We start from the raw sequence: 25324 nt of genomic DNA, 5'->3' as shown, positions 1-25324 counted from the left end.
CACTACTAAAGGACACCAATAAGAAGAAGACTTGCTTGGGCAAAGAAACAAGAGCATTGGACATTAGACCGGTGGAAATATGTCCTTTGGTCTGGAGTCCAAATTGGAGATTTTTGGTTCCAACCGCCGTGTCTTTGTGAGATGCGATGTGGGTGAACGGATGATCTCCGCATGTGTATTTCCCACCGTAAAGCATAGAGGAGGTGGTGTTATGGTGTGGGGGTGCTTTGCTGGTGACACTGTCTGTGATTTATTTAGAATTCAAGGCACACTTAACCAGCATGGTTACCACAGCATTCTACAGCGATAGGCCATCCCATCTGGTTTGGGCTTAGTGGGACTATCATTTGTTTTTCAACAGGACAATGACCCAACACACCTCCTCCAGGCTGTGTAAGGGCTATTTTACCAAGAAGGAGGGTTGCATCAGATGACCTGGCCTCCACAATCCCCCCGACCTCAACCAAATTGAGATGGTTTGGGATGAGTCGGACGACAGAGTGAAGGAAAAGCAGACAACAAGTGCTCAGCATATGTGGGAACTCCTTCAAGACTGTTGGAAAAGCATTCCAGGTGAAGCTGGTTGAGAGAATGCCAAGAGTGTGCAAAGCTGTCATCAAGGCAAAGGGTGGCTATTTGAAGAATCTCAAATATAAAATATATTTTGATTTGTTTAACACTTTTTTGGTTACTACATGATTCCATATGTGTTATTTCATAGTTTTGATGTCTTCACTATTATTTTACAATGAAAATAGTAAAAATAAAGAAAAACCCTTGAATGAGTAGGTGTTCTAAAACTTTGGACTGGTAGTGTACATATTGTGTTCTGTCAGAAAGATTGGTTTAGGAACTATTTACTGCCCTTCACTGAGACCAATGTTACTGAGTCTAGCAAGCAACAATTCATGGTCAACTGAATCAAATGCCTTTGATAAATCAGCAAACAGAGCAGCACAATGTTGCTTTTTATCAAGTGCATTTATGTCATTTGCCACAGCTGCAGTTGTGGCGCTGTGCCCCGATCTAAAGCCAGACTGAACACCGCTCAGTATGTTATTTTCAATTAAGATGTTTTTTTAAACTATGAGTTCACTAGGGATTTGTGATTTACCTGGATCTCAGTTCCTTTAACACATTTACACACAGCCCAGACACAGTTCCCATAAGAGCATCCTTTACCAAAGGTGCTTTATGCAACAATTCCACCTGCAAATATCTTTCAGGGGCAGTAATGTACTACCTTTATATCGATCATACATCTGTCATAGTAAAGGAAACAATTTCTTGATAAAAAAATGTTTTAAACATTGTTTGAAGCTACTACGTAAAGTAGCTCGTTTAGGGCCATCTTCAAATAATTTTAACAGCTGCGCCTTGCTGTTTCATGATTGGTTCCACTTCTCAGAAGTTGGAACTATATGGGTATTTCTATGCCATAACAGCATAGAGCACATTTTACAATTGACTCACATCAACCATTACATACAGCAGTGTGTCTCGCTACGAAAGGAGACACTGCATTCACATTGATTTAAAGGAGAGAACTCCCTCCCTTAAAGTGCTACTGCAGCTTTTTTCTTGTATTTTTTTCTCATTGTTGGTATTTGGGTTACTTTTAAAACAGTGTTATACTGCTTTCACATAGGATTCACAGTATGTTGTGTGTAAAAACAATTGTTCCTACAGTCATTTCTGTATATGTGTATAATTGTTTTGTGTGGACCCCAGGAAGAGTAGCTGTTGCTCATGTAACACCTAATGGCGATCTAAATATAAAAATACAGTCAGTGCAAACAGACAAAAGTAAAGCCACAGGGTGATTGGCTCCAACTCAGTTAAGGCACAGTGTTATTGGCTGTAACACCATTTCTCCCAGGAGGAGGGAAGTCACTCAGGTCTCGGACCGTCTTGTCAGTACTCACAGGCGGCTCCACCAGACTGGTCCAAACCATCCCTTACAGGCTTCAGGTGTGGATAAACCCAAACTCAGTGAGCAGCGCAACCAGGAGGAAGACCGCGTAGAAGAGCAGGAGGAAGATTCCGTAGGACCGGCCCATGTGGAAACAGCGCAGAGGAACTAGGACGAAGGAGAGGACCAGAGAGAGACCCAGAGAACCTGCTAGAACCCAGGTCAACAAACCCGCTGGTTCAAACTGGGGGGTGGGGGTTAGAGAGAGGAGAGAGGAGAGGAAGGAGGGAGGGAGGGAGGGGGAGGGGGGGGGTTGCAATAGGGTAGTACCAGTCATATCATGTGGAAACTGAAAAAAGTGTCGCACAGTTCAATACTGGGACCGCTGCTATTCTCTCATTGTTAAACATTTTCATTTATTTCCTGATAAAACTGTCCTATGCGCTTCAGACAAAGACATTTCTCTGGTCACTACCTCTCTACAAAATGTTTATGACACCCAATGACAAACTCAGCTCATATCTATTGAAGCTAAGAGCAGACGTACCGTCACCACAGGCTTGTTGTTAAACATCTGCATCAGACAGCCAATGCCCAATCCAATCAGCATGTCTTGAGAGGAACATGGTCAAGGACAGAAACATGATGCATACACGTAGCACAGGTACACACATTCACAGCCATAAACAACACACACACACACACACTCGCATTATGCTTGCACAAACATGTCCAGCAGACACACAAAAGGATACTAAAGATGATTCCCCCAAAGCAGGCTGATATTGCCATCCGAGGGTAGCCCTGGCGAGCGATGGTGACGTCAGAAAAACTATCTGGAAACAAACAGATTCAACACTACAGCAAGCAAGCAGTCAGTCTGTCTTCTGTTGAATGATTAGTAGGTGAGCGCAGATAACCTCAGTTTGTGTGTATGTGTCTCACCCCCTATGCTGTTTCCCCAAGCCAGCAGTGTGAGACCCAGTAAATTGTTGGACAGACTAAGGACCACACCGAGCATGTGCAGGATACTGACCACCTCCAAGGCCGCAGCACTGATCCATATTGCACTCACCACAAAGCCCAGCAGAGAGAACAGCTATGGAGAAAACCCAAACACATCTTACACACTCACCACAACACCTAGCAGAGACAACAACAGCTATGGTGAGAATGCATGTGTCTATGTATGTGTTCTTACTGTGTGGTATGGCGGGGGGTGGTCGTTGGTGGTGGTGAGGAAGACTATGGCGGAGAGGAAGAGGCCAAAGAGCAACATCAACGCCCAGACAGGAAACTGACCCTCGATCCGATACAAACCGTCTAGAGCGAGAAAGAGACACCAGTCCAGTCGGTTAGCACACTTCTTCTGGAGAGGATGTTACATTTTACGGAATAAGAGATTGAGGTTCTTTGACCACACACCCATACACAGAAGTGTTGCACAGGTCATCTGTTTGTTCACCTGCACCCGCCCGCAATTGCTAATAACCCATCCGCAACCGCCAGACTATATGTGATAAAGTGAATATCTGAGGTCCGCACCCAACCCTAACCAGCTAATATAGAAAATGCGCTGTAGGCTACAGTCAGAAATGGTGTAACGATTTTTTGACAGGGGGTGCAGGATTTATTTGCCTGTAGGCTATTTGTTAGTCAACTTGTCTATAATTATATACAGTGCCTTCGGAAAGTATTCAGACCCCTTTACTTTTTCCACATTGTTACGTTACAGCCATATCTAAAATGTATTAAATAAATAAAATTCCTCAGCAATCTACACACAATACCCTATAATGACAAAGCAAACAGGTTTTTAGATATTTTTGCAAATGTATTTACAAATAAATACAGAAATACCTTATTTACATAAGTATTCAGACCCTTTACTATGAGACTCGAAATTGAGCTCAGGTGCATCCTGTTTCCATTGATCATCCTTGAGATGTTTCTACAACTTGATTGGAGTCCACCTGTGGTCAATTCAATTGATTGGACATGATTTGGAAAGGCACACACCTGTCTATACAGTGAGGGAAAAAAGTATTTGATCCCCTGCTGATTTTGTACATTTGCCCACTGACAAAGAAATGATCAGTCTATAATTTTAATGGTAGGTTTATTTGAACAGTGAGAGACAGAATAACAACAAAAAAATCCAGAAAAATGCATGTCAAAAATGTTATAAATTGATTTGCATTTTAATGAGGGAAATAAGTATTTGACCCCTCTGCAAAACATGACTTAGTACTTGGTGGCAAAACCCTTGTTGGCAATCACAGAAGTCAGACGTTTCTTGTAGTTGGCCACCAGGTTTGCACACATCTCAGGAGGGATTTTGTCCCACTTCTCTTTGCAGATCTTCTCCAAGTCATTAAGGTTTCGAGGCTGACGTTTGGCAACTCGAAACTTCAGCTCCCTCCACAGATTTTCTATGGGATTAAGGTCTGGAGACTGGCTAGGCCACTCCAGGACCTTAATGTGCTTCTTCTTGAGCCACTCCTTTGTTGCCTTGGCCGTGTGTTTTGGGTCATTGTCATGCTGGAATACCCATCCACGACCCATTTTCAATAACCTGGCTGAGGGAAGGAGGTTCTCACCCAAGATTTGACGGTACATGGCCCCGTCCATCGTCCCTTTGATGCGGTGAAGTTGTCCTGTCCCCTTAGCAGAAAAACACCCCCAAAGCATAATGTTTCCACCTCCATGTTTGACGGTGGGGATGGTGTTCTTGGGGTCATAGGCAGCATTCCTCCTCCTCCAAACACGGCGAGTTGAGTTGATGCCAAAGAGCTCGATTTTGGTCTCATCTGACCACAACACTTTCACCCAGTTCTCCTCTGAATCATTCAGATGTTCATTGGCAAACTTCAGACGGGCCTGTATATGTGCTTTCTTGAGCAGGGGGACCTTGCGGGCGCTGCAGGATTTCAGTTCTTCACGGCGTAGTGTGTTACCAATTGTTTTCTTGGTGACTATGGTCCCAGCTGCCTTGAGATCATTGACAAGATCCTCCCGTGTAGTTCTGGCTGATTCCTCACCGTTCTCATGATCATTGCAGCTCCACGAGGTGAGATCTTGCATGGAGCCCCAGGCCGAGGGAGATTGACAGTTCTTTTGTGTTTCTTCCATTTGCGAATAATCGTACCAACTGTTGTCACCTTCTCACCAAGCTGCTTGGCGATGGTCTTGTAGCCCATTCCAGCCTTGTGTAGGTCTACAATCTTGTCCCTGACATCCTTGGAGAGCTCTTTGGTCTTGGCCATGGTGGAGAGTTTGGAATCTGATTGATTGATTGCTTCTGTGGACAGGTGTCTTTTATACAGGTAACAAACTGAGATTAGGAGCACTCCCTTTAAGAGTGTGCTCCTAATCTCAGCTCGTTACCTGTATAAAAGACACCTGGGAGCCAGAAATCTTTCTGATTGAGAGGGGGTCAAATACTTATTTCCCTCATTAAAAATGCAAATCAATTTATAACATTTTTGACATGTGTTTTTCTGGATTTTTTTGTTGTTATTCTGTCTCTCACTGTTCAAATAAACCTACCATGAAAATTATAGACTGATAATTTCTTTGTCAGTGGGCAAACGTACAAAATCAGCAGGGGATCAAATACTTTTTTCCTTCACTGTATAAGGTCCCACAGTTGACAGTGCATGTCAGAGCAAAAACCAAGCCATGAAGTCGAAGGAATTGTCCGTAGAGCTCCGAGACAGGATTATGTCGAGGCACAGATCTGGGGAAGGGTACCAACAAATTTCTGCAGCATAGAAGGTCCCCAAGAACACAGTGGCCTCCATCATTCTTAAATGGAAGAAGTTTGGAACCACCAAGACTCTTCGTAGAGCTGGCCGCCCGGCCACACTGAGCAATCGGGGGAGAAGGGCCTTGGTCAGGGAGGTGACCAAGAACCCGATGGTCACTGACAGAGCTCTAGAGTTCCTCTGTAGAGATGGGAGAACCTTCCAGAAGGACAACCATCTCTGCAGCACTCCACCAATCAGGCCTTTATGGTAGAGTGGCCAGACGGATGCCACTCCTCAGTAAAAAGCACCTGACAGCCAGCATGGAGTTTGCTAAAAGACACCTAAAGACTCTCAGACCATGAGAAACAACATTCTCTAAGGACAATGACCCTAAGCACACAGCCAAGACAACGCAGGAGTGGCTTCGGGACAAGTATCTGAATGTCCCCAAATACAGGTGTGCCAAGCTTGTAGCGTCATACCCAAGAAGTCTCGAGGCTGTAATTGCTGCCAAAGGTGCTTCAACAAAGTACTGAGTAAAGGGTCTGAATAGTTATATAAATGTGACATTTTCTTCTTTTTTTTTTATAAATTACCAAACATTTCAAAAAAACGGTTTTTGCTTTGTCATAGATTGATGAGGGGGAAAAAAAACAATTTAATCAACTTTAGAATAAGGCTGTAACCTAACAAAATTTGGAAAAAGTAAAGGGGTCTGAATACTTTCCGAAGGCACTGTACATGCAGCTTCTCTTCTGTCATTATATGTTGCCCTAGAAGACTAAATAAGCCCTTGCTCACCAGAAGAATGTCATAAAATCGATAGAACGAATGCTTCAATCTAGTTGACAACGTTTTCTCTGTCATCTCTGATTCTTTCGTGGAGCAAAGATGTTTAGGGACCGGGGAGAAAATACATTAACTCCAAAAAACGAAAGATTTTCTGTGCAAAATTTCCAAATGACATCAGTTTGACCGGTTGTAAGGAAATAGAAAGCTGTGAAAACGACCCAACATGTTTCTAATAAGATTTCAGTTCGGCTTGGATGCATATTTTATGTGGTTAAAATACTAATCAGCTTTTATGATACTGATAAAGATATCACCTCTACAGCAGTGGAGGCTGCTGAGGGGAGGATGGCTCATAATAATGGCTGGAACGGAGCAAATGGAATGGCATCAAACACCTGGAAACCATGTGTTTGATGTATTTTATACTATTGCACCAATTCCACTCCAGCCTATACCACGAGCCTGTCCTCCTCAATTAAGGTGCCACCAACATCCTGTGCTCTACAGACTGTATCTAACTGCGCATTCACATTCTCTCAAGATGCTGAAATAAATAAATCATATTTCTCCACTCCTGTTCCCTAGTCCACATTTTTCCTACATTTGGTGTATAATTTTACTGCATGAAATGCTTAATTCTGTTAATATTAAAGGCTATGTAAGAGGTTAAAGACCTACAGTCAGTGTCCAGTTCCCTTGGCGTGCCATAGGTCTATTTGAAGTCTCAGTCTTTCAAATTTGTATAGCGCCTCACAATCATTACACATAACATAGCCGGCACTACTATCATCCTGGTGGTCCTCTGTAGCTCAATTGGTAGAGCATGGCGCTTGTAACGCCAGGGTAGTGTGTTCGATCCCCGGGACCACCCATATGTAAAAATGTATGCACGCATGACTAAGTCGCTTTGGATAAAAGCGTCTGCTAAATGGCATATTATATTATATCCTCTTTTAACACTTCACCAAATCTTTCCCAAACATGACTTTTCTGGCCCTCCCTTCTCTTTATTTTCAACTCTCCATTTCGCAGCTTTTCTCTTAATTAAACTCTGCCTCGGTGGATTGACATTAACTTTTTCTGCCCGTTCGCAAAAGCATTTGCCGATTGGCATGTCTACAGTTAGGCCCGAACGCCTTGATCATACCGACAGCGTCATTGCGCAAAATGTTATGCAGCATCATCTGGATATGTGTGCATCCAAAGTTCAACATTCACCTTCTGCTACCATTTCTGTCAAGCTGTCTACACATACAGTTTGACGCATACGTTCGATAAATCCAACATATGCACCACACAGAACGCACTGCAACTGCCTCTGCAACGCAATGCTGCAAGGCAAACACAGCGTTCCATTGGAAATGAATGTACTTCTGGTGTACCAAAACACAATGACGCTGTCAGTTTGATCGAGGCGTAAAGCTAATGCCAGATAGGTTATTCTTTATTTATTTTAGGCTAAATGTAGCCTATAGATATAAATAAGGAATTGTTTTATCTTTATTCAACCCGCTCGCCCTTCCTCCACACAATATGTAATGACCCTAAACCCACCCGGGCAGCAGATAATGAGTCAACCCGCGCATCACTAATGCACAGGCATGCATACTTACACGCATCACTAATGCACAGGCATGCATACTTACACGCATCACTAATGCACAGGCATGCATACTTACACGCATCACTAATGCACAGGCATGCATACTTACACTCTCCGGAGCGGAAGGTGAGCACACACACCAGTGGTGCGGTGATGAGGTGGAGGCAGTTTAATGGTCTTCTCCAGTTCCTGTCTTCTTTATCAGGATCCACCACTGGAACAGTCAGCAGCAGCAGCACCTCCAGTGGTGTCTGGTGGACAGGGGAGAAACTGCAGCTCAGTAACCACACACTCAAGCACACATTGATGCTCCTGTCCAAACAAAAACACTAGCTCTGTTTACAACCCCTGTCTATTCCCATAACACTTACCCCTAATTTTTACAGATCTGCAAATAGAAAAGTGCAAAGACACAAATTCAGATCTGCAAATAAAAAAACACATACAGTCATGCATGCACACCTTTAGTATTTTGATGGCCCTCCAGCACCAGGTCTTCCTCCTCCATTTCCTTCTGTCCACCGGGTTGAGAGAACTCAACAGGATCGAACTGGTCGATTCACAGTAGGGCAGCAGGGGACAGTACTCACTGTCTATACACGCACAAACACAAACACTTGACTGGATTGATTCTCGTAGCACACCCCAGCGGAATAACTTAGTAGAAAGTACACAGTGATTGTGGTTGTTACCATAGTCCTCCTGGATGCTGCTATTAGATATAAGAATCGCCTCATCATCGGACTCAGACGACTGGAACTCTGCAGACAGATAGACTGTCAGACACACTCACTGTGTGTGTGTCAAATTAAATCAAATGTTATTTGACACATTCTTCATAAACTACAGGTGTAGACTAACCGTGAAATGCTTACTTACGGGCCATTCCCAACAATGCAGAGTGTGTTGTGTTGTGTGTGTGTGTGTGTGTTACCTGGTACATGTGTTGAGCTCTGGATGGAACTTCTGGTCACTGAGTGTTTCTGATGACTGTAGATGTAGGCACTCACGATGACTGTTATCACATACACCACATACAGCCCCAGGTACCCTACAGAGAGAAACAAACACGTGATTCTTATTTCACCCCATTCACCCCAGTGTAAACAGTCCTAACTTCTGAAGTTCACTGAACACTGTGTCTATGTCTGTAATATATTGACTGGGTTCAAGCTTGAGGGACACAGAGGCATGACTGATGGATGAGCCTGAAATAGAGAGAGGTCTGGTGTTGTGTAGCTCCCAGGGTAATGTTGACTCCTACAACCAAGAAGTCTAACCCAACTCTGTGTGTGTGTGTGTGTGTGTGTGTGTGTGTGTGTGTGTGTGTGTGTGTGTGTGTGTGTGTGTGTGCGTGTACCCAGTGTCTCGCCCAGTGATATAGTTCCTCTGTAGAGGATGACGAAGGTCCAGAAGACAGCGGCCATGTAGAAGATGACATCACGCAGGAAGGGGCGGGTCGCCACAGTGAAGGGCTTGACCAATGACACAGCCCCGGCAACCACAGTGGTTACGAAGATACCTGCTCCTATTGACGGAGGGTGAGAAGGATTAAAGGTCTACTCTAAATTAACAGTGCTTCTATAGCAAGGTGTTGTGTGTGTGTGTGTACGTACCAAACAGTGCTCCTATAGCCAGGCCAGCAGTGTGTGGATGGGAGAAGGCCACAGTGGCACTGAAGACATCTGGGGCTCCGTTACCTAGCGCCAGGAACGTCACACCCTGACACACACTGTTAGGGAAAACACTTCTGGTGCTAGAGTAGAGTTTGTTTGTGAATGTGTTTGTGTGTGTGTGTGTGTGAGACGAGGTGATAATTTAAGCAGATTTAAAGAAAACTTCATGAAAATATGTTAAATGCGATACAGTGTGTGTGTGCGTGTGTCCTGTAGAGGGATACAGCCACGTTGTGTGTGAGTCGAAGGGTGGAGGAGATGGCCGAGAGGTTGGGACAGAAGCTGAATATAGAAAAAACATAGATGCACCTTTAGTCAATCAATAGCTAACCTAGAACCCCCCACCCTCCAACATGCACAGAGTCCAAACACTGTCCAAATTACTGTGCAGTTAACTTTAAACCAAACAGTGCTCTGTTCACTGCTAGTCAGCTTCTGCTTTCACTTTTCAAATACACGCAGTTGTAACCACAGTCTGGAGGACATTTGCTTTGTCTGTGATACATGTGATCAGTCACATATTCAAATCACAAACATTAAAGTAAGTGTCATCTCCATGAGAGGAAACCTTAATCATGACACACTCATCTCCGGCGGTCAAGTGACTAGGCCCATCCCACTGGGCACAGACGTCAATTCAACGTCTATTCCACGTTGGTTCAACGTAATTTAATTGAAATTACATGGAAACAACGTTAATTCAACCAGTGTGTGCCCAGTGGGATGTGACCATATCAACTGCTGGAGATAACGCTGTTGTAACTCTGCAGTCAACGGAACACAACCACAAACACCTATCTCTTTACAGCCAGCGTACAGAGAGAGAGATAGAGACTGTTACGAAACTCATGTTTCCCAGTCTTATACAGAGTCTGTAAACTTAACCTACAGGCAGTAAATATATTATAAGTGAAAGACATCATGAGTGAAACTTACAACTTTGACGCAGTCAGTCCCAGAACTATGAACAAGAACAACAACCAGATCATCTGTAGAGAGAGGAGAGGGATAGAGATGAAAGATGAGTTTTCTGACATGGCCAAACCGTCAATGTTTAACATATTAAATAACTTTTATCTCAATGGGCAGGTGTCGCGTCTCTTCTTCCCCACAAATAACTAGTGTAGCCTTTACTACTAGGCCTATGAACTACAGCCTGGGCCTATGGGGTGGTTGGACACCCTGAGGAGAAATCCTCAGTTAAACCCTGATTTCATGACTCAGTGTTTTACTGCATGGCTGAGTTAAAGCTGATCTAGCTTTATTAGAGGAAGTTCTACTCAGAACAAAGGGAAGTAACAGTTACTAGCTTCTATTGAGGTTGCTTCAGCTTCCTTATTTCAATGCATTTACCGTAAGTCATTCTGGGTAGTAAGAGCACCTGCTAATGACAAAAATGAGTATTCCTGTAATAATGCATGTAATAATGTTCTGAGGCGTGCACACGCTTACACAGAATGTGATGGTGAGGGGTGTGAGGTTGGGTGGTAGTAGACAGAAGACCATCTTGAGGTAGTTGATGAAGCTGTCTTCCATACTGCAGTCTGGGGTGGTCTTCACAAACGCACAGCGATCAGCAGCACTCAGGTTCATCACTACAGCACACTGAAAGACACACGCATGCACACACACACACTTAATCAATACATCACACTGGAGGACAGAGAAGCTTTCAAATAACTAATGGTTAAATCTCAATACTGGCAACCATCATCTCTCACACTGAGCTCAACACAGATGGGTTAGCTGAGAACCTAATGAAAACGATGCAGCGCTTCAATGGGGCAGAAGGCCTAGTGTTGTTGTGAATTCTAGATGGTCAGATACAGTAGCTTGCAACAATGACAAGACACTGCAATGTGGGGAATCATAAGTGGCTTGTTTCAGCTAGTTTTATATTGTTTTGAGGTGTTTTGACTGATGTCATGTCTATGCTAAAATGGCAAAAATTCACTAGCTAGCTAACTAACTGTAATGATGTATTTGAGAGACAAGTGCTCATTGTGCAACTTTATTAATGTTTTCAATAAACATTGGAGATGTTTACATAATGTTTACAACATGTTTACATGTTGTCAACAATCTAAGCCAACCCCGTCTGTTTTGCCCCTAGCTGCGCACGCGTCGTTTTGTTGCTAAACAACCAACCCCTCAGTGGAGGTGTCATAATACCCATAAAACCTGGCGGTCAAACAATCGTTTTTCCACCATTAATTTTTCCTATAGGGAATTTTAGAAACATTTCAAATAAGGGTTGTGTTTTGTGTAGGCTTACACTGGCATTACGTTTAGATAACCATGTAAATCTCCATGCAAGCTCCTGCACGTCATCTCTAGCTGATACCTTTGCTAACAGGTATTGTGTCAATTTAAAACTTGCACATGACAGTTCACAGAAATTGTCAATTTAAAGAAATGTAGCCAATTTATTCATTACTAAATTTAACTAACATAAGATAGTTCATCCAGAGATTTTACCTTTGCCGCGATTCGGCAGTCTCGTCCAGATCATCATGGTATTTGTAGTTCTTTATGATAGCCACATTAGCAGCTAATTAGCATTTCATTTTGGGGGGGTAAATTCAGGCGAATATATTGATAAATCACCTTGTCCTAGAGAGATTTACACGGTTATCAAAACGTCATGCCAGGGTAAGCCTACACGAAACACAGCCCTTATTTTAAGTGTTTCTAACATCCCCTATGGGAAAAATGAATGGTGGAAAAAACAATTGGAACCATTTCCTTGTTTGACTGCTAGGTTTTATGGGTATTATGACTCATACTGTGGTACTCTATTGTGCAGGTGAAAACAATATAGGTGGATTTACTTTGTTCAGATAAAGAAAAGGGGTGAGCTATTCTAGATTATTGAGATGCACTCAAAATGTCAATTTAAAAAAGAAAGTTTGCTCATATACACCAATCACGATCAAGTGAGTTATGCTACTTGGAAGAGTAGCTGAGGAACGTTGAACTCAGTTCTCTTAAATCAAGGCAGAATTGAGTATTGATAACTGGTTGCGAGATTTGCTAGGAACAACATTGAATCATAATCAGTCAATAATTCTGAAAACACTTACCTGTACCTACGTTTGTCCTGTGCAACTGCGGAAATTCATACTTTTAATAAAAACTTGTATCGACTACAACCACCGACTTCTTCATTTGTTGCTCAACGCAAACGAGTTTGTGCCAATTTGATCTCCGTTTACGTAGTATGTCAAGGCCGCTATGTCTCCAGTTGAGCAACACAAATAAGGAAAAGGTCGGTGGTTGTATTCGATAAAAGTTTTTATTAAAAGTATGAATTTCAGCACCCCCCAGAAGGACCGCAGTTGTACAGGACAAACATAGGTACAGGTAAGCGTTTTCAGAATTGACATTTTTACAAGTATCAATTGATGGTGACTCAATGTTGTTGCTAGCAAATCGCGCCTCCAGTTATCAATACTCAACTCCGCCTGTATATAAGAGAACGGAGTAGAGCGTTCCTCAGCTACTTGAAGAGTTGCCCAGTTCGGTAGTTAGCCTATTGCACAACATCACCAAATATGGCTAATCAAATCAACATGATTTTGTCAGAAGAAGAGACATTTCAAGGGGCACTTGTCAGAGAAAACTGAGTTACAAAGACTGAGACTTATGGTTGAAATCTAATTAGATAAACTATATATACAAAATAATGTGGACACCCCTTCAAATTAGTAGATTCGGCTATTTCAGCCACACCCGTTGCTGACAGATGTATAAAATCGAGCACACAGCCATGCAATCTCCATAGACAAACATTGGCAGTAGAATGGCCTTACTGAAGAGCTCAGTGACTTTCAATGTGGCACTGTCATAGGATGCCACCTTTCCAACAAGTCAGTTCATGAAATTTCTGCCCTGCTAGAGCTGCCCCGGTCAACTGTAAGTGCTGTTATTGTGAAGTGGAAACGTCTAGGAGCAACAACGGCTCAGCAGCGAAGTGGTAGCACACAAGCTCACAGAACGAGACCGCTGAAGTGCATAGCCTGTAAAAAATAATATATCCTAGGTTGCAACACTCACTACCGAGTTCCAAACTGCATCTGGAAGCAACGTCAGCACAATAACCGTTCGTCGGGAGCTTCATGAAATGGGTTTCCATGGTCGAGCAGCCCACATAAGCCTAAGATCACCGTGCGCAATGCCAAATGTCGGCTGGAGTGGTGTAAAGCTCGCTGCCATTGGACTCTGGAGCAGTGGAAACGCGTTCTCTGGAGTGATGAATCACGCTTCACCATCTGGCAGTCCGACGGACGAATCTGGGTTTTGGCGGATGCCAGGAGAAAGCTACCTGCCCCAATGCATAGTGCAAACTGTAAAGTTTAGTGGAGGACGAATAATGGTCTGTGGCTGTTTTTCATGGTTTGGGCTTGGCCCCTTAGTTCCAGTGAAGGGAAATCTTAACGCTACAGCATACAATGACATTCTAGACGACTCTGATCTTCCAACTTTGTGGCAACAGTTTGGGAAGGCCCTTTCCTGTTTCAGCATGACAATGCCCCCGTTCACAAAGCGAGGTCCATACAGAAATGGTTTGTCAAGATTGGTGTGGAATAACTTGACTGGCCTACACAGAGCCCTGACCTCAACCCCATCGAATACCTTTGGGATGAATTGGAACGCTGACTGAGAGCCAGGCCTAATCGCCCAACATCAGTGCCTGACCTCACTAATGCTCTTGTCGCTGAATGGAAGCAAGTACCTGCAGCAATGTTCAAACATCTAGTGGAAAGCCCTCCCAGAAGAGTGGAGGCTGTTATAGCAGCAAAGGGGGGAGCAACTCCATATTTGGTCATGTAGTGTATCTCACTAACCTGGTCTGTGTTTCCCTGATGTAACATCGCGAAGTGCGTGCCCACCATGGTACCCACGGACGAGCGCAGGTCAGCACCGTCGGCGGATCGGTCTGGAGACGGAACTACAGCCGTACCAGACTCACCGGAGCCCAACCCATGACTACATTGAAAACACAACAGCAGCAACAGGGAGATAAAAACAACCCGAGATTTCATAATTTATTCCGTTTAAGGAGTGCGTCCATTCCGAGACTGGGTGAGTTCAGATCAGACCTGAGAATAGAATACTGGAGAAGAACTGAAAGTGTCCCTTATTGCTGTAAACTAAATGTTGCAATGAAAGGTTGAAGGCTGGCTGATCAGCAAGAATTAACAGCTTGACCAACCCTTTGTTACAGCCACCTCTTTATTCTGTACTCATTACAAATATACGCGCAAAGCTCTTTTTCTACTAGTTGTTGACACCATTTCTGTTTTAGTGTTCAGAAATGTCCGTGTACAAAAACATCTGACTCGCAGACTCTCCTCCAAGGCTACGTCATCAGTGTTACTTCCTTAAAATACGTGACGTCCACACTTAAACCCATCCCACAATTTTAATGAGGACCAGGCAGACTCCGTGTGTGTGTTTGTATTTATTATGGATCCCCATTAGCTGCTGCCAAGGCAGCTCCTCTTTCTGGAGTCCAGCAAAATTAAGGCAGTTATACCATTTAAAAAACATTACAAAACATTCACAACAGATTTCACAACACATTAAGTGTGTTCCCTCAGGCCACTACTCTACTACCACATTTCTACAACACAAAATCCATGTGTACTGTGTGTATAGTGTGTATGTTATCCTGTGTGTGTATGCATGTGTCTGTGCCTCTTCACAGTTCCCGCTGTTCCATCAGGTGTATTGTTATCTGTTTTTTAAATCTAATTATACTGCTTGCATGAGTTACTTGATGTGGAATAGAGTTCAATGTAGTCATGGCTCTATGTAGTACTGTGCGCCTCCCATAGTCTGTTCTGGACTTGGGGACTGTGAAGAGACCTCTGGTGGCATGTCTTGTGGGGTATGTGTGTGTGTGTGTGGTTCACTGTCGGATGGCGACCCACTGACAGCTGCAGTCTCAGATCAAACAGAAATCAGTCTGGGTGGTGAGTGAGTGATCTCCATCAGAAAGTCTTTATTCTTCCACAGGTCAGGACATAGCATGCACTCATACATAATAGGCTAATCACAAAGTACCCCTTCTTACATAAGCTACATCTCCTTGAGAACGCTAATATTGCCTGCCTCCAGCCTACCCCACACCCCCTCAGTCTCTGGTTGACTCGTTATAGACCAGCGCAGCATCCAGGGGCGGAGTCTCTGTGTTGTAGCATCCTATGGCCGCCTTACTGAACACTGGGCACAAGTCCTGCTCACACCACCTGTAACACAGACACAGTCACAAATACACACACACAGTTACTGCTAGAACTATTAGCCTACAAGTAGTAAGGGCAGGGCTCTCCAACCCTGTTCCTGGAGAGCTACAGTCCTGTAGGTTTTCACTCCAACCCTAATCTAACACACCTGATTCTAATAATTAGCTGGAGTGAAAACCTAGAGGAGGGTAGCTCTCCAGGAACAGGGTTGGAGAGCTCTGGACTAGGGACTAGTGAGAACTAGTAGTGGGGACGGATATGTGTGTTTACCGGACAGCAGCATAGGCATCAGAGTGAGAGGCTCCCTCCCATGAGGCATGGTCAATGAGCAGAGCACCTGAAACACATACACAGATGGGGTCACAATACATCCTCAGGGCAAGCCAACTCTGGCAGTGGTTAACTGAGAAAGGTGATGGGCTATACAGTAAGTGCTACTCCTGTTATGCCAATGTTCAGTTAAAAATCAAATTGTATTTTTCCCATGCGCCAAATACAATGGGTGTAAACTTTACAGTGAAATGCTTGCTTACGAGCCCTTCCCAACGATGCAGTGTAAAAAAAATCATAATAAAAAGTGTGTATAGTACCCATATAAATGCGTGCCAGACTGTATGCCAGGTCTCGTGCTGCCAGCTCCACATAGCCAGGTGGTTTGAGAGCAGCGGCCTGCAGGAACTCTCTCAGACCAGAGAGGGCACTGTCTACTGATCTCACAGCCACAGACAGGGAGGAGAGGGAGGCTGCTGCTAGTAGAGACTGGGGGAGGAGCGGGAGGGAGAGATGCAGATAGAGGGAGAAAGTCAGAATTTGTATAGCAAATCGTTTTTTTTCTTCATTTTATTAATAGTAACAGTCTTTCATGCCTGCCATTCCTTTTTAGTTCAAGTAGGATAATGCTAGATAAAGGCTGCGGAAACTAACTAAATATCCCAAATATAATCTTGACTGTCTAAGTCCATCAACAACAACTAAGCTCAATAAAAAATATATATATCCTTTAGCATTTTGGATGACAAAAATATAAATGCAACTTGCAACAATTTCAAAGATTTTACTGAGTTACAGTTCATATAAGGAAATCAGTGAATTTAAATAAAGAAATTAGGCCCTAATCTATGGATTTCATATGACTGGGAATACAGATATGCATCTGTTGGTCACAGATACCTTAAAAAAAAGGTATGGGCGTGGATCAGAAAACCAGTCAGTCAGCCAGTGGCCATCGAAGGTGAGCATTTGCCCACTGAAGTCGGTTACAACGCTGAACTGCAGTCAGGTCAAGACCCTGGTGAGGACAACGAGCACGCAGATGAGCTTCCCTCAGACGGTTTCTGACAGTTTGTGCAGAAATTATTCGGTTGTGCAAACCCACAGTTTCATCAGCTGTCCGGGTGGCTGGTCTCAGACGATCCCGCAAGTGAAGAAGCTGGATGTGGAGGTCCTGGGCTGGCGTGGTTACACGTGGTCTGCGGTTGTGAGGCCGATTGGACGTACTGCCAAATTCTCTCATAACGTTGGAGGACATTCCTGTAGTCAGCATGCCAATTGCACACTCCTTCAAAACTTGAGACATCTGTGGCATTGTGTTGTGTGACAAAACTGCACATTTTAGAGTGGCCTTTTACTGTCCCAAGCACAAGCTTCTTGATATGCCACACCTGTCAGGTGGATGAATTATCTTGGCAAAGGAGAAATGCTCACCAATTGGGGATGTAAACAACATTTTTGGGAAATAAGCTTTTTGTGACTATGGAACATTTCTCTGATCTTTTATTTCAGCTCATGAAACATGGGACCAACACTTTACATGTTGCGTTTATATTTATGTTCAGTGTAATTAGCATAATAAAAAAATCCCCATAAAAATATGTCAGTTTAAGCTAGATATATCTGTTATTTTTGCATTGGATGCGTCTCAATCCACTGCATCCGCCGATGTCGTACTTCCGCATCTGCGGTGAAAGGTGACAGAGCTAGAGCAGTGTTTGTCAGACCATGAGACATCCCAAAAATCAGTGTTCTCACAAAATCGTCTGTAGTGTCCGAACAGTTTGGGCTACACACTAACATGTCGGTTGTTTTGCTCTAGGACGCCCACAGGCCTGAATGTCCCCGGTACCAGTTGAAAAAATTAATGGAAGTATATATGGAGACTGTTTAGCGCAAAAAATAAGGGGTTAAATACATGTAAAAAAAAATAATAATAAAATAACATGTTTCTGATCTTTCCTATATCGCTTAGATATAGGACAGACACTTCAGAACAAACTTCCTTTTGATATTTTTTGGGACTAACTGTTGTTCCATGTAGTGAATCTGTTATTCAATGCGTTTGTATGGGCCAATAGCAGTAAGGCCAAATAAAAATGTTCATCATATAATAATTACTATAATTTTTTTATACTTACATTTACATTTACATTTTAGTCATTTAGCAGACGCTCTTATCCAGAGCGACTTACAGTTAGTGAATACATATTTTTTTATACTGGCCCCCCGTGGGAATCAAACCCACAACCCTGGCATTGCAAACGCCATGCTCTATCAACTGAGCTACATCCCTGCCGGCCATTCCCTCCCCTACCCTGGACGACGCTGGGCCAATTGTGCGCCGCCCATGAGTCTCCCGGTCGCGGCCGGCTGCGACAGAGCCTGGATTCGAACCAGGATCTAGTGGCACAGTTAGCACTGCGATGCAGCGCCTTAGACCACTGCGCCACTCAGGACCACTGCGCCACTCAAGGGGTCTTAAAATTCAAAATCAAATAGCTAAATGATCCTTGGTATGACCTTCTTAAAACAATTCCATATACCTTAGTAGAACCCCCCCCACTCCCCCTTCCCCGGCTTAGACAAGGCTTAGTCTGTAGAGGGTTAAGGGACCCTGACCTGAGTGTGTGTGAAGTAGGCCTGCAGTACGAGGCCTGAGCTCCGAGAGACGCAGCGCAGAACATCCAGAGACAGAACATTAGTGGTCCCCTCCCAGATACTCAACACCTAGAGAGAGAGAGAGAGAGAGAGAGAGAGAGAGAGAGAGAGAGAGAAGAGGTACTGTCAGGGCCGGATTACCGAATGGGAACGAAGTGCACGTGCTCTGGGCAGGGCTCTAAAATGAGCACTGTGCGACTAAGAAAAAAGATCTCCCAGAAAATAATTGTTTTAATGATAAGGCTACGCTGTACCGTTGTTTCCGAGTGCCCTAGAGAAAAAAGCGAGTGCAGATTTGATAGTGTCATGGTTGCACCATTACGACAGCGAAAACGGCTTGCTCGTCGCCCAACCAGGTATAAAAGATCTGACCTATATTACCCGGATCACCGGGACTGCATTTTACATTCATAAACCATGTTGTGGGCCGTTCTAAAACTACTCTCGCGTGGTTAACCATTTGTTTACACTTTGTTGAGTCATGTTACCTCATTGTCTAGCTAGCTAACAACCTGGTATCTTTACCAGTATATCCAAACATTCTGGGGCACAGAAAGAAAGGGAAAGGGATAGCTTCTTCAGGAGATCAATGACCATAGCAATGAATGAATGACAGATCTCTAGCATGTCATCATCACAAACCTGACTTTTTTAAAGAGACAGTGTTTTCTATGCAATGCATCTCAATAGGAAAAAATTGCGCATTTACACAATGTAGAAACATAATATTCTACAAATGACTTTTGTAATTTCAATGACAGGTATTCAAATCAAATGTATTTGCCACATGTGCCTAATACAACAGGTGTAGATCTTACAGTGAAATGCTTACTTACAAACCCTTAACCAACAATGCAGTTTTTAAGAACATTTAAGTGTTAAGTAAAAAATTGCAAATAATTAAAGAGCAGCAGTAAAATAAAATAACAGTAGGGAGGCTATATACAGGGGGTAGCGGTACAGAGACAATGTGCGGGGGCACCGGTTAGTCGAGGTAATTGAGGTAATATGTACATATGGGTAGAGTTAAAGTGACTATGCATAGATGATAAACAGAGTAGCAACAGCGTAAAAGAGGGGGTTGGGGTGGGGGGGGCAATGCAAATAGCCCGGGTAGCCATGATTAGCTGTTCAGGAGTCTTATGGCTTGGGGGTAGAAGCTGTTAAGAAGCCTTTTGGACCTAGACTTGGCGCTCCGTATGATTAGCTGTTCAGGAGTCTTATGGCTTGGGGGTAGAAGCTGTTAAGAAGCCTTTTGGACCTAGACTTGGCGCTTCGTATCAACATCTTAGCTTAACTAATGTCTTTACAGTGTTACATATTCGTTTCTTGGGCGCAACATGTGCTTCAAAAGTAAGTCGAATTCATATAAGCCCAATATAGGCTGTATCTCAAAAAAAAAATTACAATCGTATTTTCTGGTGCTCATACATTTCATGTGGTGAGCACCAATTGGGGGGCACCAGTGCTACCAATGAAACATTTTAATTTAGAGCTCTGGCCCCAAGGCCCCCGACCTCTATGGGGCCCCCAACCAAAAATATATTTTTTGGGGGGGTTGGGGCCCCCCAGATAGCATATGATAGAAAAATGTGTAGAATTGTAGGAAATTCGCTTTAAAACTGCACACTTTTCTCTCAGCCTCATAGCACAATGTGAACAATAGCATGAGATGAGCTTTAAAACAGCCATTTTTTTCTCTCTGACCCATGGCAAAATGTGTAGAACTGCAGGAAATTTGCTTTAAACCGGCAACATTTTGCACCCCGGAGGTCGGGCCCCAAATGTGGTAGTCCGACCATGGGTACTGTTACACTAAAATTAACTATTGCCACTCAATTGTTGTTGTTGAGTAACAGACTGAGAGTAACAAACTACTTCATCCATTAACAGCAACATAATTTTACTCCATTACGTAACACAAAGTAAGTCTGCCTTCAGAGAGACAGATGTGCATCATGTGACTACCTACCTGAGCATCTCTAAGCATTGCAGGTAGTCCCGTGTCCTCTATGTAGCCCTGCCCCCCGAAACTCTCCAGCCCTTCGGAAATCACGGCAACTGCCTAAGACACACAGGGATAACACACACACACACACTACATCACCTCACACACATCTCTACTGCCTTTATACAATGACTAAAATTATTAAATACACACCCCAGTCTTTCACTGCCATCTGCCAGTATTATCCAATGTCTATGTTCTGTTTTCTGGTGTAATGTGATTGGTTACCTGTTTGTCAACAAAAACAGAGTGTGTGTGTGTACCTGTTTGCCAGTGTAGAGTTTGGCCACTGGTGTGAGCAGACGAAGGAGGTGAATCTCCAGCTGGGAGGCGTGGCCTGTCTCCTCTCTGCCAATCAGACGACAGACCTCCATCACCAGCAGGAACGCTCCTCGAGTCTCCACCTATAGGAGGAAGGCATTGAGGGGAGGGGGGAAGAAGAGAAAAAGAGAGCCGAGGTGTGTGAAGACAAGGTGAAGACAAGTAGTAGGTTTAGGGGTTATAGTAGGGTATTCTATTTTACAACTTTATTTTCAGCTGACCTCCATCCTAGCGAGGGTCTGCATGTGAAGGGGGTGGTCTCTCAGGAGCTTCCCAAAGGCAGAGCGACGTGTGGCGTAGTCACGAGCCAGCTGGAGTACCCTGCACACACACACACCCACCATCAATACACACCCTTGACCGTCAGTACGGCAGTGGGTAGTAGTGAATAGATACCTCCTCATACCAGCCACAGCAGACACGCTGTTATGGATACGAGTCACAGTCAGCATGTTGGCTATACACGCCACACCTCTACCCTCTTCTGACAGCTGAGAAAGAAGGGAGGAATGTTAGTGTGTGTGTGTGTGTGTGTGTGTCAGTGTGTGTGTGTGTGAGTGAATCTGACCCTGTGTGCAGGCAGGCCGTCCAGCAGCAGCTCAGCGGTGGGCATCTGTCTGGTTCCCAGTTTGTCCTTCAGTCTTTGGACCTCGATGCCCTGAACCATCCCCTTCTCATCACGCACTGCAGCATAGAACATAGACAGACCTCTACTGCCCTGAGACACACACACACACACACACCAGTTAGAAGGAGGACGATAGACATGGGGAGGGGGGGGTCAGGATTAAGGGGTAAAGAATTAAGAAGATGAGGGCTGATGAACATTGAATGGTACCGATGTGGTCTGTCCGTCTCCATCTGTGACTCTGGCCAGTGTGAGAGTCATGTCTGCATCTGTAGCCGAGGTGAACCACTTGAAACCTGACAGTCTGTATGTACCATCACTCTGCAGCAACGCTACGGTCTCTGTACCATTGCCTAGACACACACACGTGCACACACGTGCACACACACAAACACACACAAATATGATTATCATCAGTAGGCATGTAACCTATCATCATCTCCTACAGTGTCTGTAACCAACCAGAGAGAATACAGACACACTGACCTACATCAGATCCTCCCCTGCGTTCAGTCATCCACTGTCCAGACGTCCAGAAGTGCTCAGGGTCACGAGAGGTCAGGCGGCTGAAGGCCTCCGCTACTGGCCAAGACACACCCAGAGACTACGCATGCACACACATAGAGACAAGCTTATGAATCACAATATCACAAGTTGTAGTGATTGTGTGTGTGTGTGTGTGTGTGTGTGTGTGTATGTAACACAAATCAATAACATCACCAATTCCAACATGAGCAGTGTTAACCATTTAAAGTCAATTCAGACAGACAGACACACACAAACATACACACACACACACACCTGTATAACCTTGGCAGCTCCATCAGTCATAGCCAGAGGACAGGTGTAGAGGCCAGAGGAGGGAGAGTACAGATACAGCTTACACATCTGGTACACACGACTGGAACACATACACACTTTATATTAGTACTATATTTAACCTTAGCTGACACATACTATTGGTGTATGAATATGTAAGTCTCTATGCATGAAATTCTAATAATGCCAAGTCACAAAATGCCAATGAGATTACTGTCACTCATTATGTTTTTATGTTCACTGTGTGTTTGTCAGGTGAGCGTATATGTGTTAGGGTTTAGCTAAGGATTCAGTGTGTATGGGTCAGGTTTGTGTGTCTACCACCTCCACTCCCCGTAGGTCCTCTCGTATCCGATGGCAACCAGCCCCTCCTGTGCTGATAGGTCCTTCATGCATTGCCAGGCAGGGGATGTGACGATGCGGTCAACACGGCAACCCCAGGGGTCATAGGTCACCAACCGAGGGGGTGTGACCTCACACTCCCGACCCCACCCATCCACCTCACGCACCAACCGCTCCCCAAAGACACGCAGGTCGGAATACACTGCCTGGGAACACACACACCACCATCATCATCATTATCAGTGACTAACAGATAAAGCATCATCATCATAGTTTCAATCCATTCTGAAACATTATGGCATACACAGTACACACACACCTCACTGGGCAGGTGTCTCCTCAGGTATCCCTGTAGCAGAGCGTCCTCCAGGAAGGGGTTCTTTAGCACCGGTCTCTCCTGGAAGAACCCTCCGATCCCGGCCCGGGAGAACTCTACCTGCCCCTCTGCTCCGGGGGCATCTTGGGGAGGCCGAACCAGGCTTTTCTGAACCACACTCACAGAACTGCTGCGTGACAGCGACCGATACAATCCGGTACACACCCGGTAACCGTGTCTGGTGACCTGTCGGTTCGCAGCCATTATTCAGGAGCTCAGACCTAAGGCCACTGGCCTGAATATGATACAAAGTAAACGGATTTATTCAAAACAGCAGCTGCATTTCTTTAGTTACATTTAAAAGCCTACTCCTTGATTTGAAAAATAACAAAATAGACCCGCCACTTGGTTTTCTATAAAGCTAGCTAGAGAAACCACTCTCAACTTCATAGATGGATCTATACAAGGATTGACATTATAAGTGATATTCACCAAGAATCAATTGATTTTTTATATATATAATTATATGTAATTAATTTAAATGATCATAAATGGCTGTAAATAGCAGTGGGCCTTTAAGAAATCTTACGGATTTGCAGTAGGAAATCTTATGGACTGCAGTTTTAATAATAGCCTACAAAAACGAATTAATTAAATTAACAGTCAACGCCATGTGTAGTCAAACATAATTTCAACATTTAGTTTAGTAATTCGAATAAAACAAACACTAAAAAAATCATTATGCAATACCAACGTTCGTGATCAGCTTGTGATTCAAAAGTGTGTCAAAGTTCATGCACTGTAGCGACAGAGCAATCTCTATGCTGCACGGTAGTCTACCACTGGTTGTCAAACGTTTACAAAATATTTGGTTTGAAAAGATTGAAAGAAAACGAATAAATACGCCTTACTTAACAACTTCTGCAACTTTGTTTTGTTTACACACGGACTCACGTAGTTCAGACTTCCCCTCTTACTTTCCTTCAAAATAAAAGTCAGGATCAACCTCTGGTTTCGTTATAAAAGTCTATATCAAACTTCAAAATAAAAGTCTGAAACATCAGACCAGACAGCTGCTTTTCAGAAGATACACATAGCTTCTACAATGAAATAACAGTGGCAACCCTATAGTAAAGATCTAGAACTCTCAGTTGAAAAACATCATTCAGTGCAATACAAAGAATAACCAATAACCATGCATGTGTGACCAACTCAGTAGCCTTGTGGTTAGTGTCCACCCTGAGATTGGAAGGTTGTGAGTTTGATCCCTGGCCGAGTCATACCAAAGACTGTTAAAATGGGACCTGATGCGTCTCTGCTTGGCACTCAGCATTAAAGAGATACATTCGGGGGTAAGGCCCTGTGATAGACAAGTGTCCAGGGGGTGTACTTGTACATCAAGCTGCCTTACGCTATAGGAACGGGAGATAGGCTCCTGCCCTATGAGCTTACTACAGTGAGGGAAAAAATTATTTGATCCCCTGCTGATTTTGTACATTTGCCCACTGAAAAAGACATGATCAGTCTATAATTTTAATGGTAGGTTTATTTGAACAGTGAGAGAGAATAACAACAAAAAAATCCAGAAAAACACATGTCAAAAATGTTATAAATTGATTTGCATTTTAATGAGGCAAATAAGTATTTCACCCCTCTGCAAAACATGACTTAGTACTTGGTGGCAAAACCCTTGTTGGCAATCACAGAGGTCAGACGTTTCTTGTAGTTGGCCACCAGGTTTGCACACATCTCAGGAGGGATTTTGTCCCACTTCTCTTTGCAGATCTTCTCCAAGTCATTAAGGTTTCGAGGCTGGCGTTTGGCAACTCCACAGATTTTCTGGCTAGACCACTCCAGGACCTTAATGTGCTTCTTCTTGAGTCACTCCTTTGTTGCCTTGGCCGTGTGTTTTGGGTCATTGTCATGCTGGAATACCCATCCACGACCCATTTTCAATGCCCTGGCTGAGGGAAGGC

The 25324-nt window shown here is 43.9% G+C and overlaps 2 protein-coding genes across 5 annotated transcripts; both read right to left on the bottom strand.

Annotated features, from left to right (window-relative positions):
- Window positions 1-1602: 1602 nt before the first annotated feature.
- On the bottom strand, window positions 1603-15104 carry LOC311144899 (mitochondrial sodium/calcium exchanger protein-like). 2 transcript variants are annotated; one of them, XM_084181071.1, is made up of 15 exons: window positions 14580-15104; window positions 11185-11337; window positions 10669-10721; window positions 9957-10014; window positions 9673-9778; window positions 9417-9584; window positions 8991-9107; window positions 8749-8817; window positions 8519-8649; window positions 8166-8307; window positions 3114-3235; window positions 2858-3011; window positions 2668-2748; window positions 2460-2524; window positions 1603-2156 (listed from the first exon to the last, which is right to left on the bottom strand). In XM_084181071.1, the coding sequence occupies exons 1-15, from the start codon at window positions 14775-14777 to the stop codon at window positions 1968-1970; spliced, it is 1806 nt and encodes a 601-aa protein (XP_084037197.1). In that variant the 5' UTR covers window positions 14778-15104; the 3' UTR covers window positions 1603-1967. The 2 variants fall into 2 exon arrangements, with proteins under 2 accessions (XP_084037197.1, XP_084037196.1); XM_084181070.1 differs by having other exon boundaries at window positions 8519-8817; window positions 14580-14869.
- A 606-nt stretch (window positions 15105-15710) lies between these two features.
- On the bottom strand, window positions 15711-24337 carry LOC311144900 (acyl-CoA dehydrogenase family member 11). Of its 3 annotated transcripts, none has more exons than XM_084181074.1 (15): window positions 24260-24337; window positions 23352-23643; window positions 23015-23238; window positions 22673-22772; window positions 22358-22475; window positions 22082-22224; window positions 21812-21961; window positions 21640-21734; window positions 21465-21564; window positions 21186-21326; window positions 20887-20979; window positions 18876-18983; window positions 16574-16742; window positions 16254-16320; window positions 15711-15986 (listed from the first exon to the last, which is right to left on the bottom strand). In XM_084181074.1, the coding sequence occupies exons 2-15, from the start codon at window positions 23610-23612 to the stop codon at window positions 15872-15874; spliced, it is 1884 nt and encodes a 627-aa protein (XP_084037200.1). In that variant the 5' UTR covers window positions 23613-23643; window positions 24260-24337; the 3' UTR covers window positions 15711-15871. The 3 variants fall into 3 exon arrangements, with proteins under 3 accessions (XP_084037200.1, XP_084037199.1, XP_084037198.1); XM_084181073.1 differs by having other exon boundaries at window positions 24099-24333; XM_084181072.1 differs by having other exon boundaries at window positions 24103-24333.
- Window positions 24338-25324: the final 987 nt, after the last annotated feature.

Source organism: Coregonus lavaretus, assembly GCF_964263955.1.
Source record: "Coregonus lavaretus genome assembly, chromosome: 17".
NCBI lineage: Eukaryota > Metazoa > Chordata > Actinopteri > Salmoniformes > Salmonidae > Coregonus > Coregonus lavaretus.
This window is presented reverse-complemented; position numbering and strand designations above follow the sequence as displayed.

Bases quoted from the DNA above. Each gene is read 5' to 3' on its own strand.
- LOC311144899 (XM_084181070.1), bottom strand. From the start codon at position 14,777: ATGAAATCTCGGGTTGTTTTTATCTCCCTGTTGCTGCTGTTGTGTTTT. The intron at 10,722-11,184 runs GTAAGCGTGTGC...CTCTCTCTACAG, and splicing joins CCCTCACCATCACATTCTGT to ATGATCTGGTTGTTGTTCTT. The intron at 9,779-9,956 runs GTATCCCTCTAC...AGTGTGTGTCAG, and splicing joins GACTCACACACAACGTGGCT to GGTGTGACGTTCCTGGCGCT.
- LOC311144900 (XM_084181074.1), bottom strand. From the start codon at position 23,612: ATGGCTGCGAACCGACAGGTCACCAGACACGGTTACCGGGTGTGTACC. The intron at 20,980-21,185 runs GTACACACACAC...TGTGTGTCTTAG, and splicing joins AACTCTACACTGGCAAACAG to GCAGTTGCCGTGATTTCCGA. The intron at 16,743-18,875 runs GTCAGGGTCCCT...CTCCTCCCCCAG, and splicing joins CCTACTTCACACACACTCAG to TCTCTACTAGCAGCAGCCTC.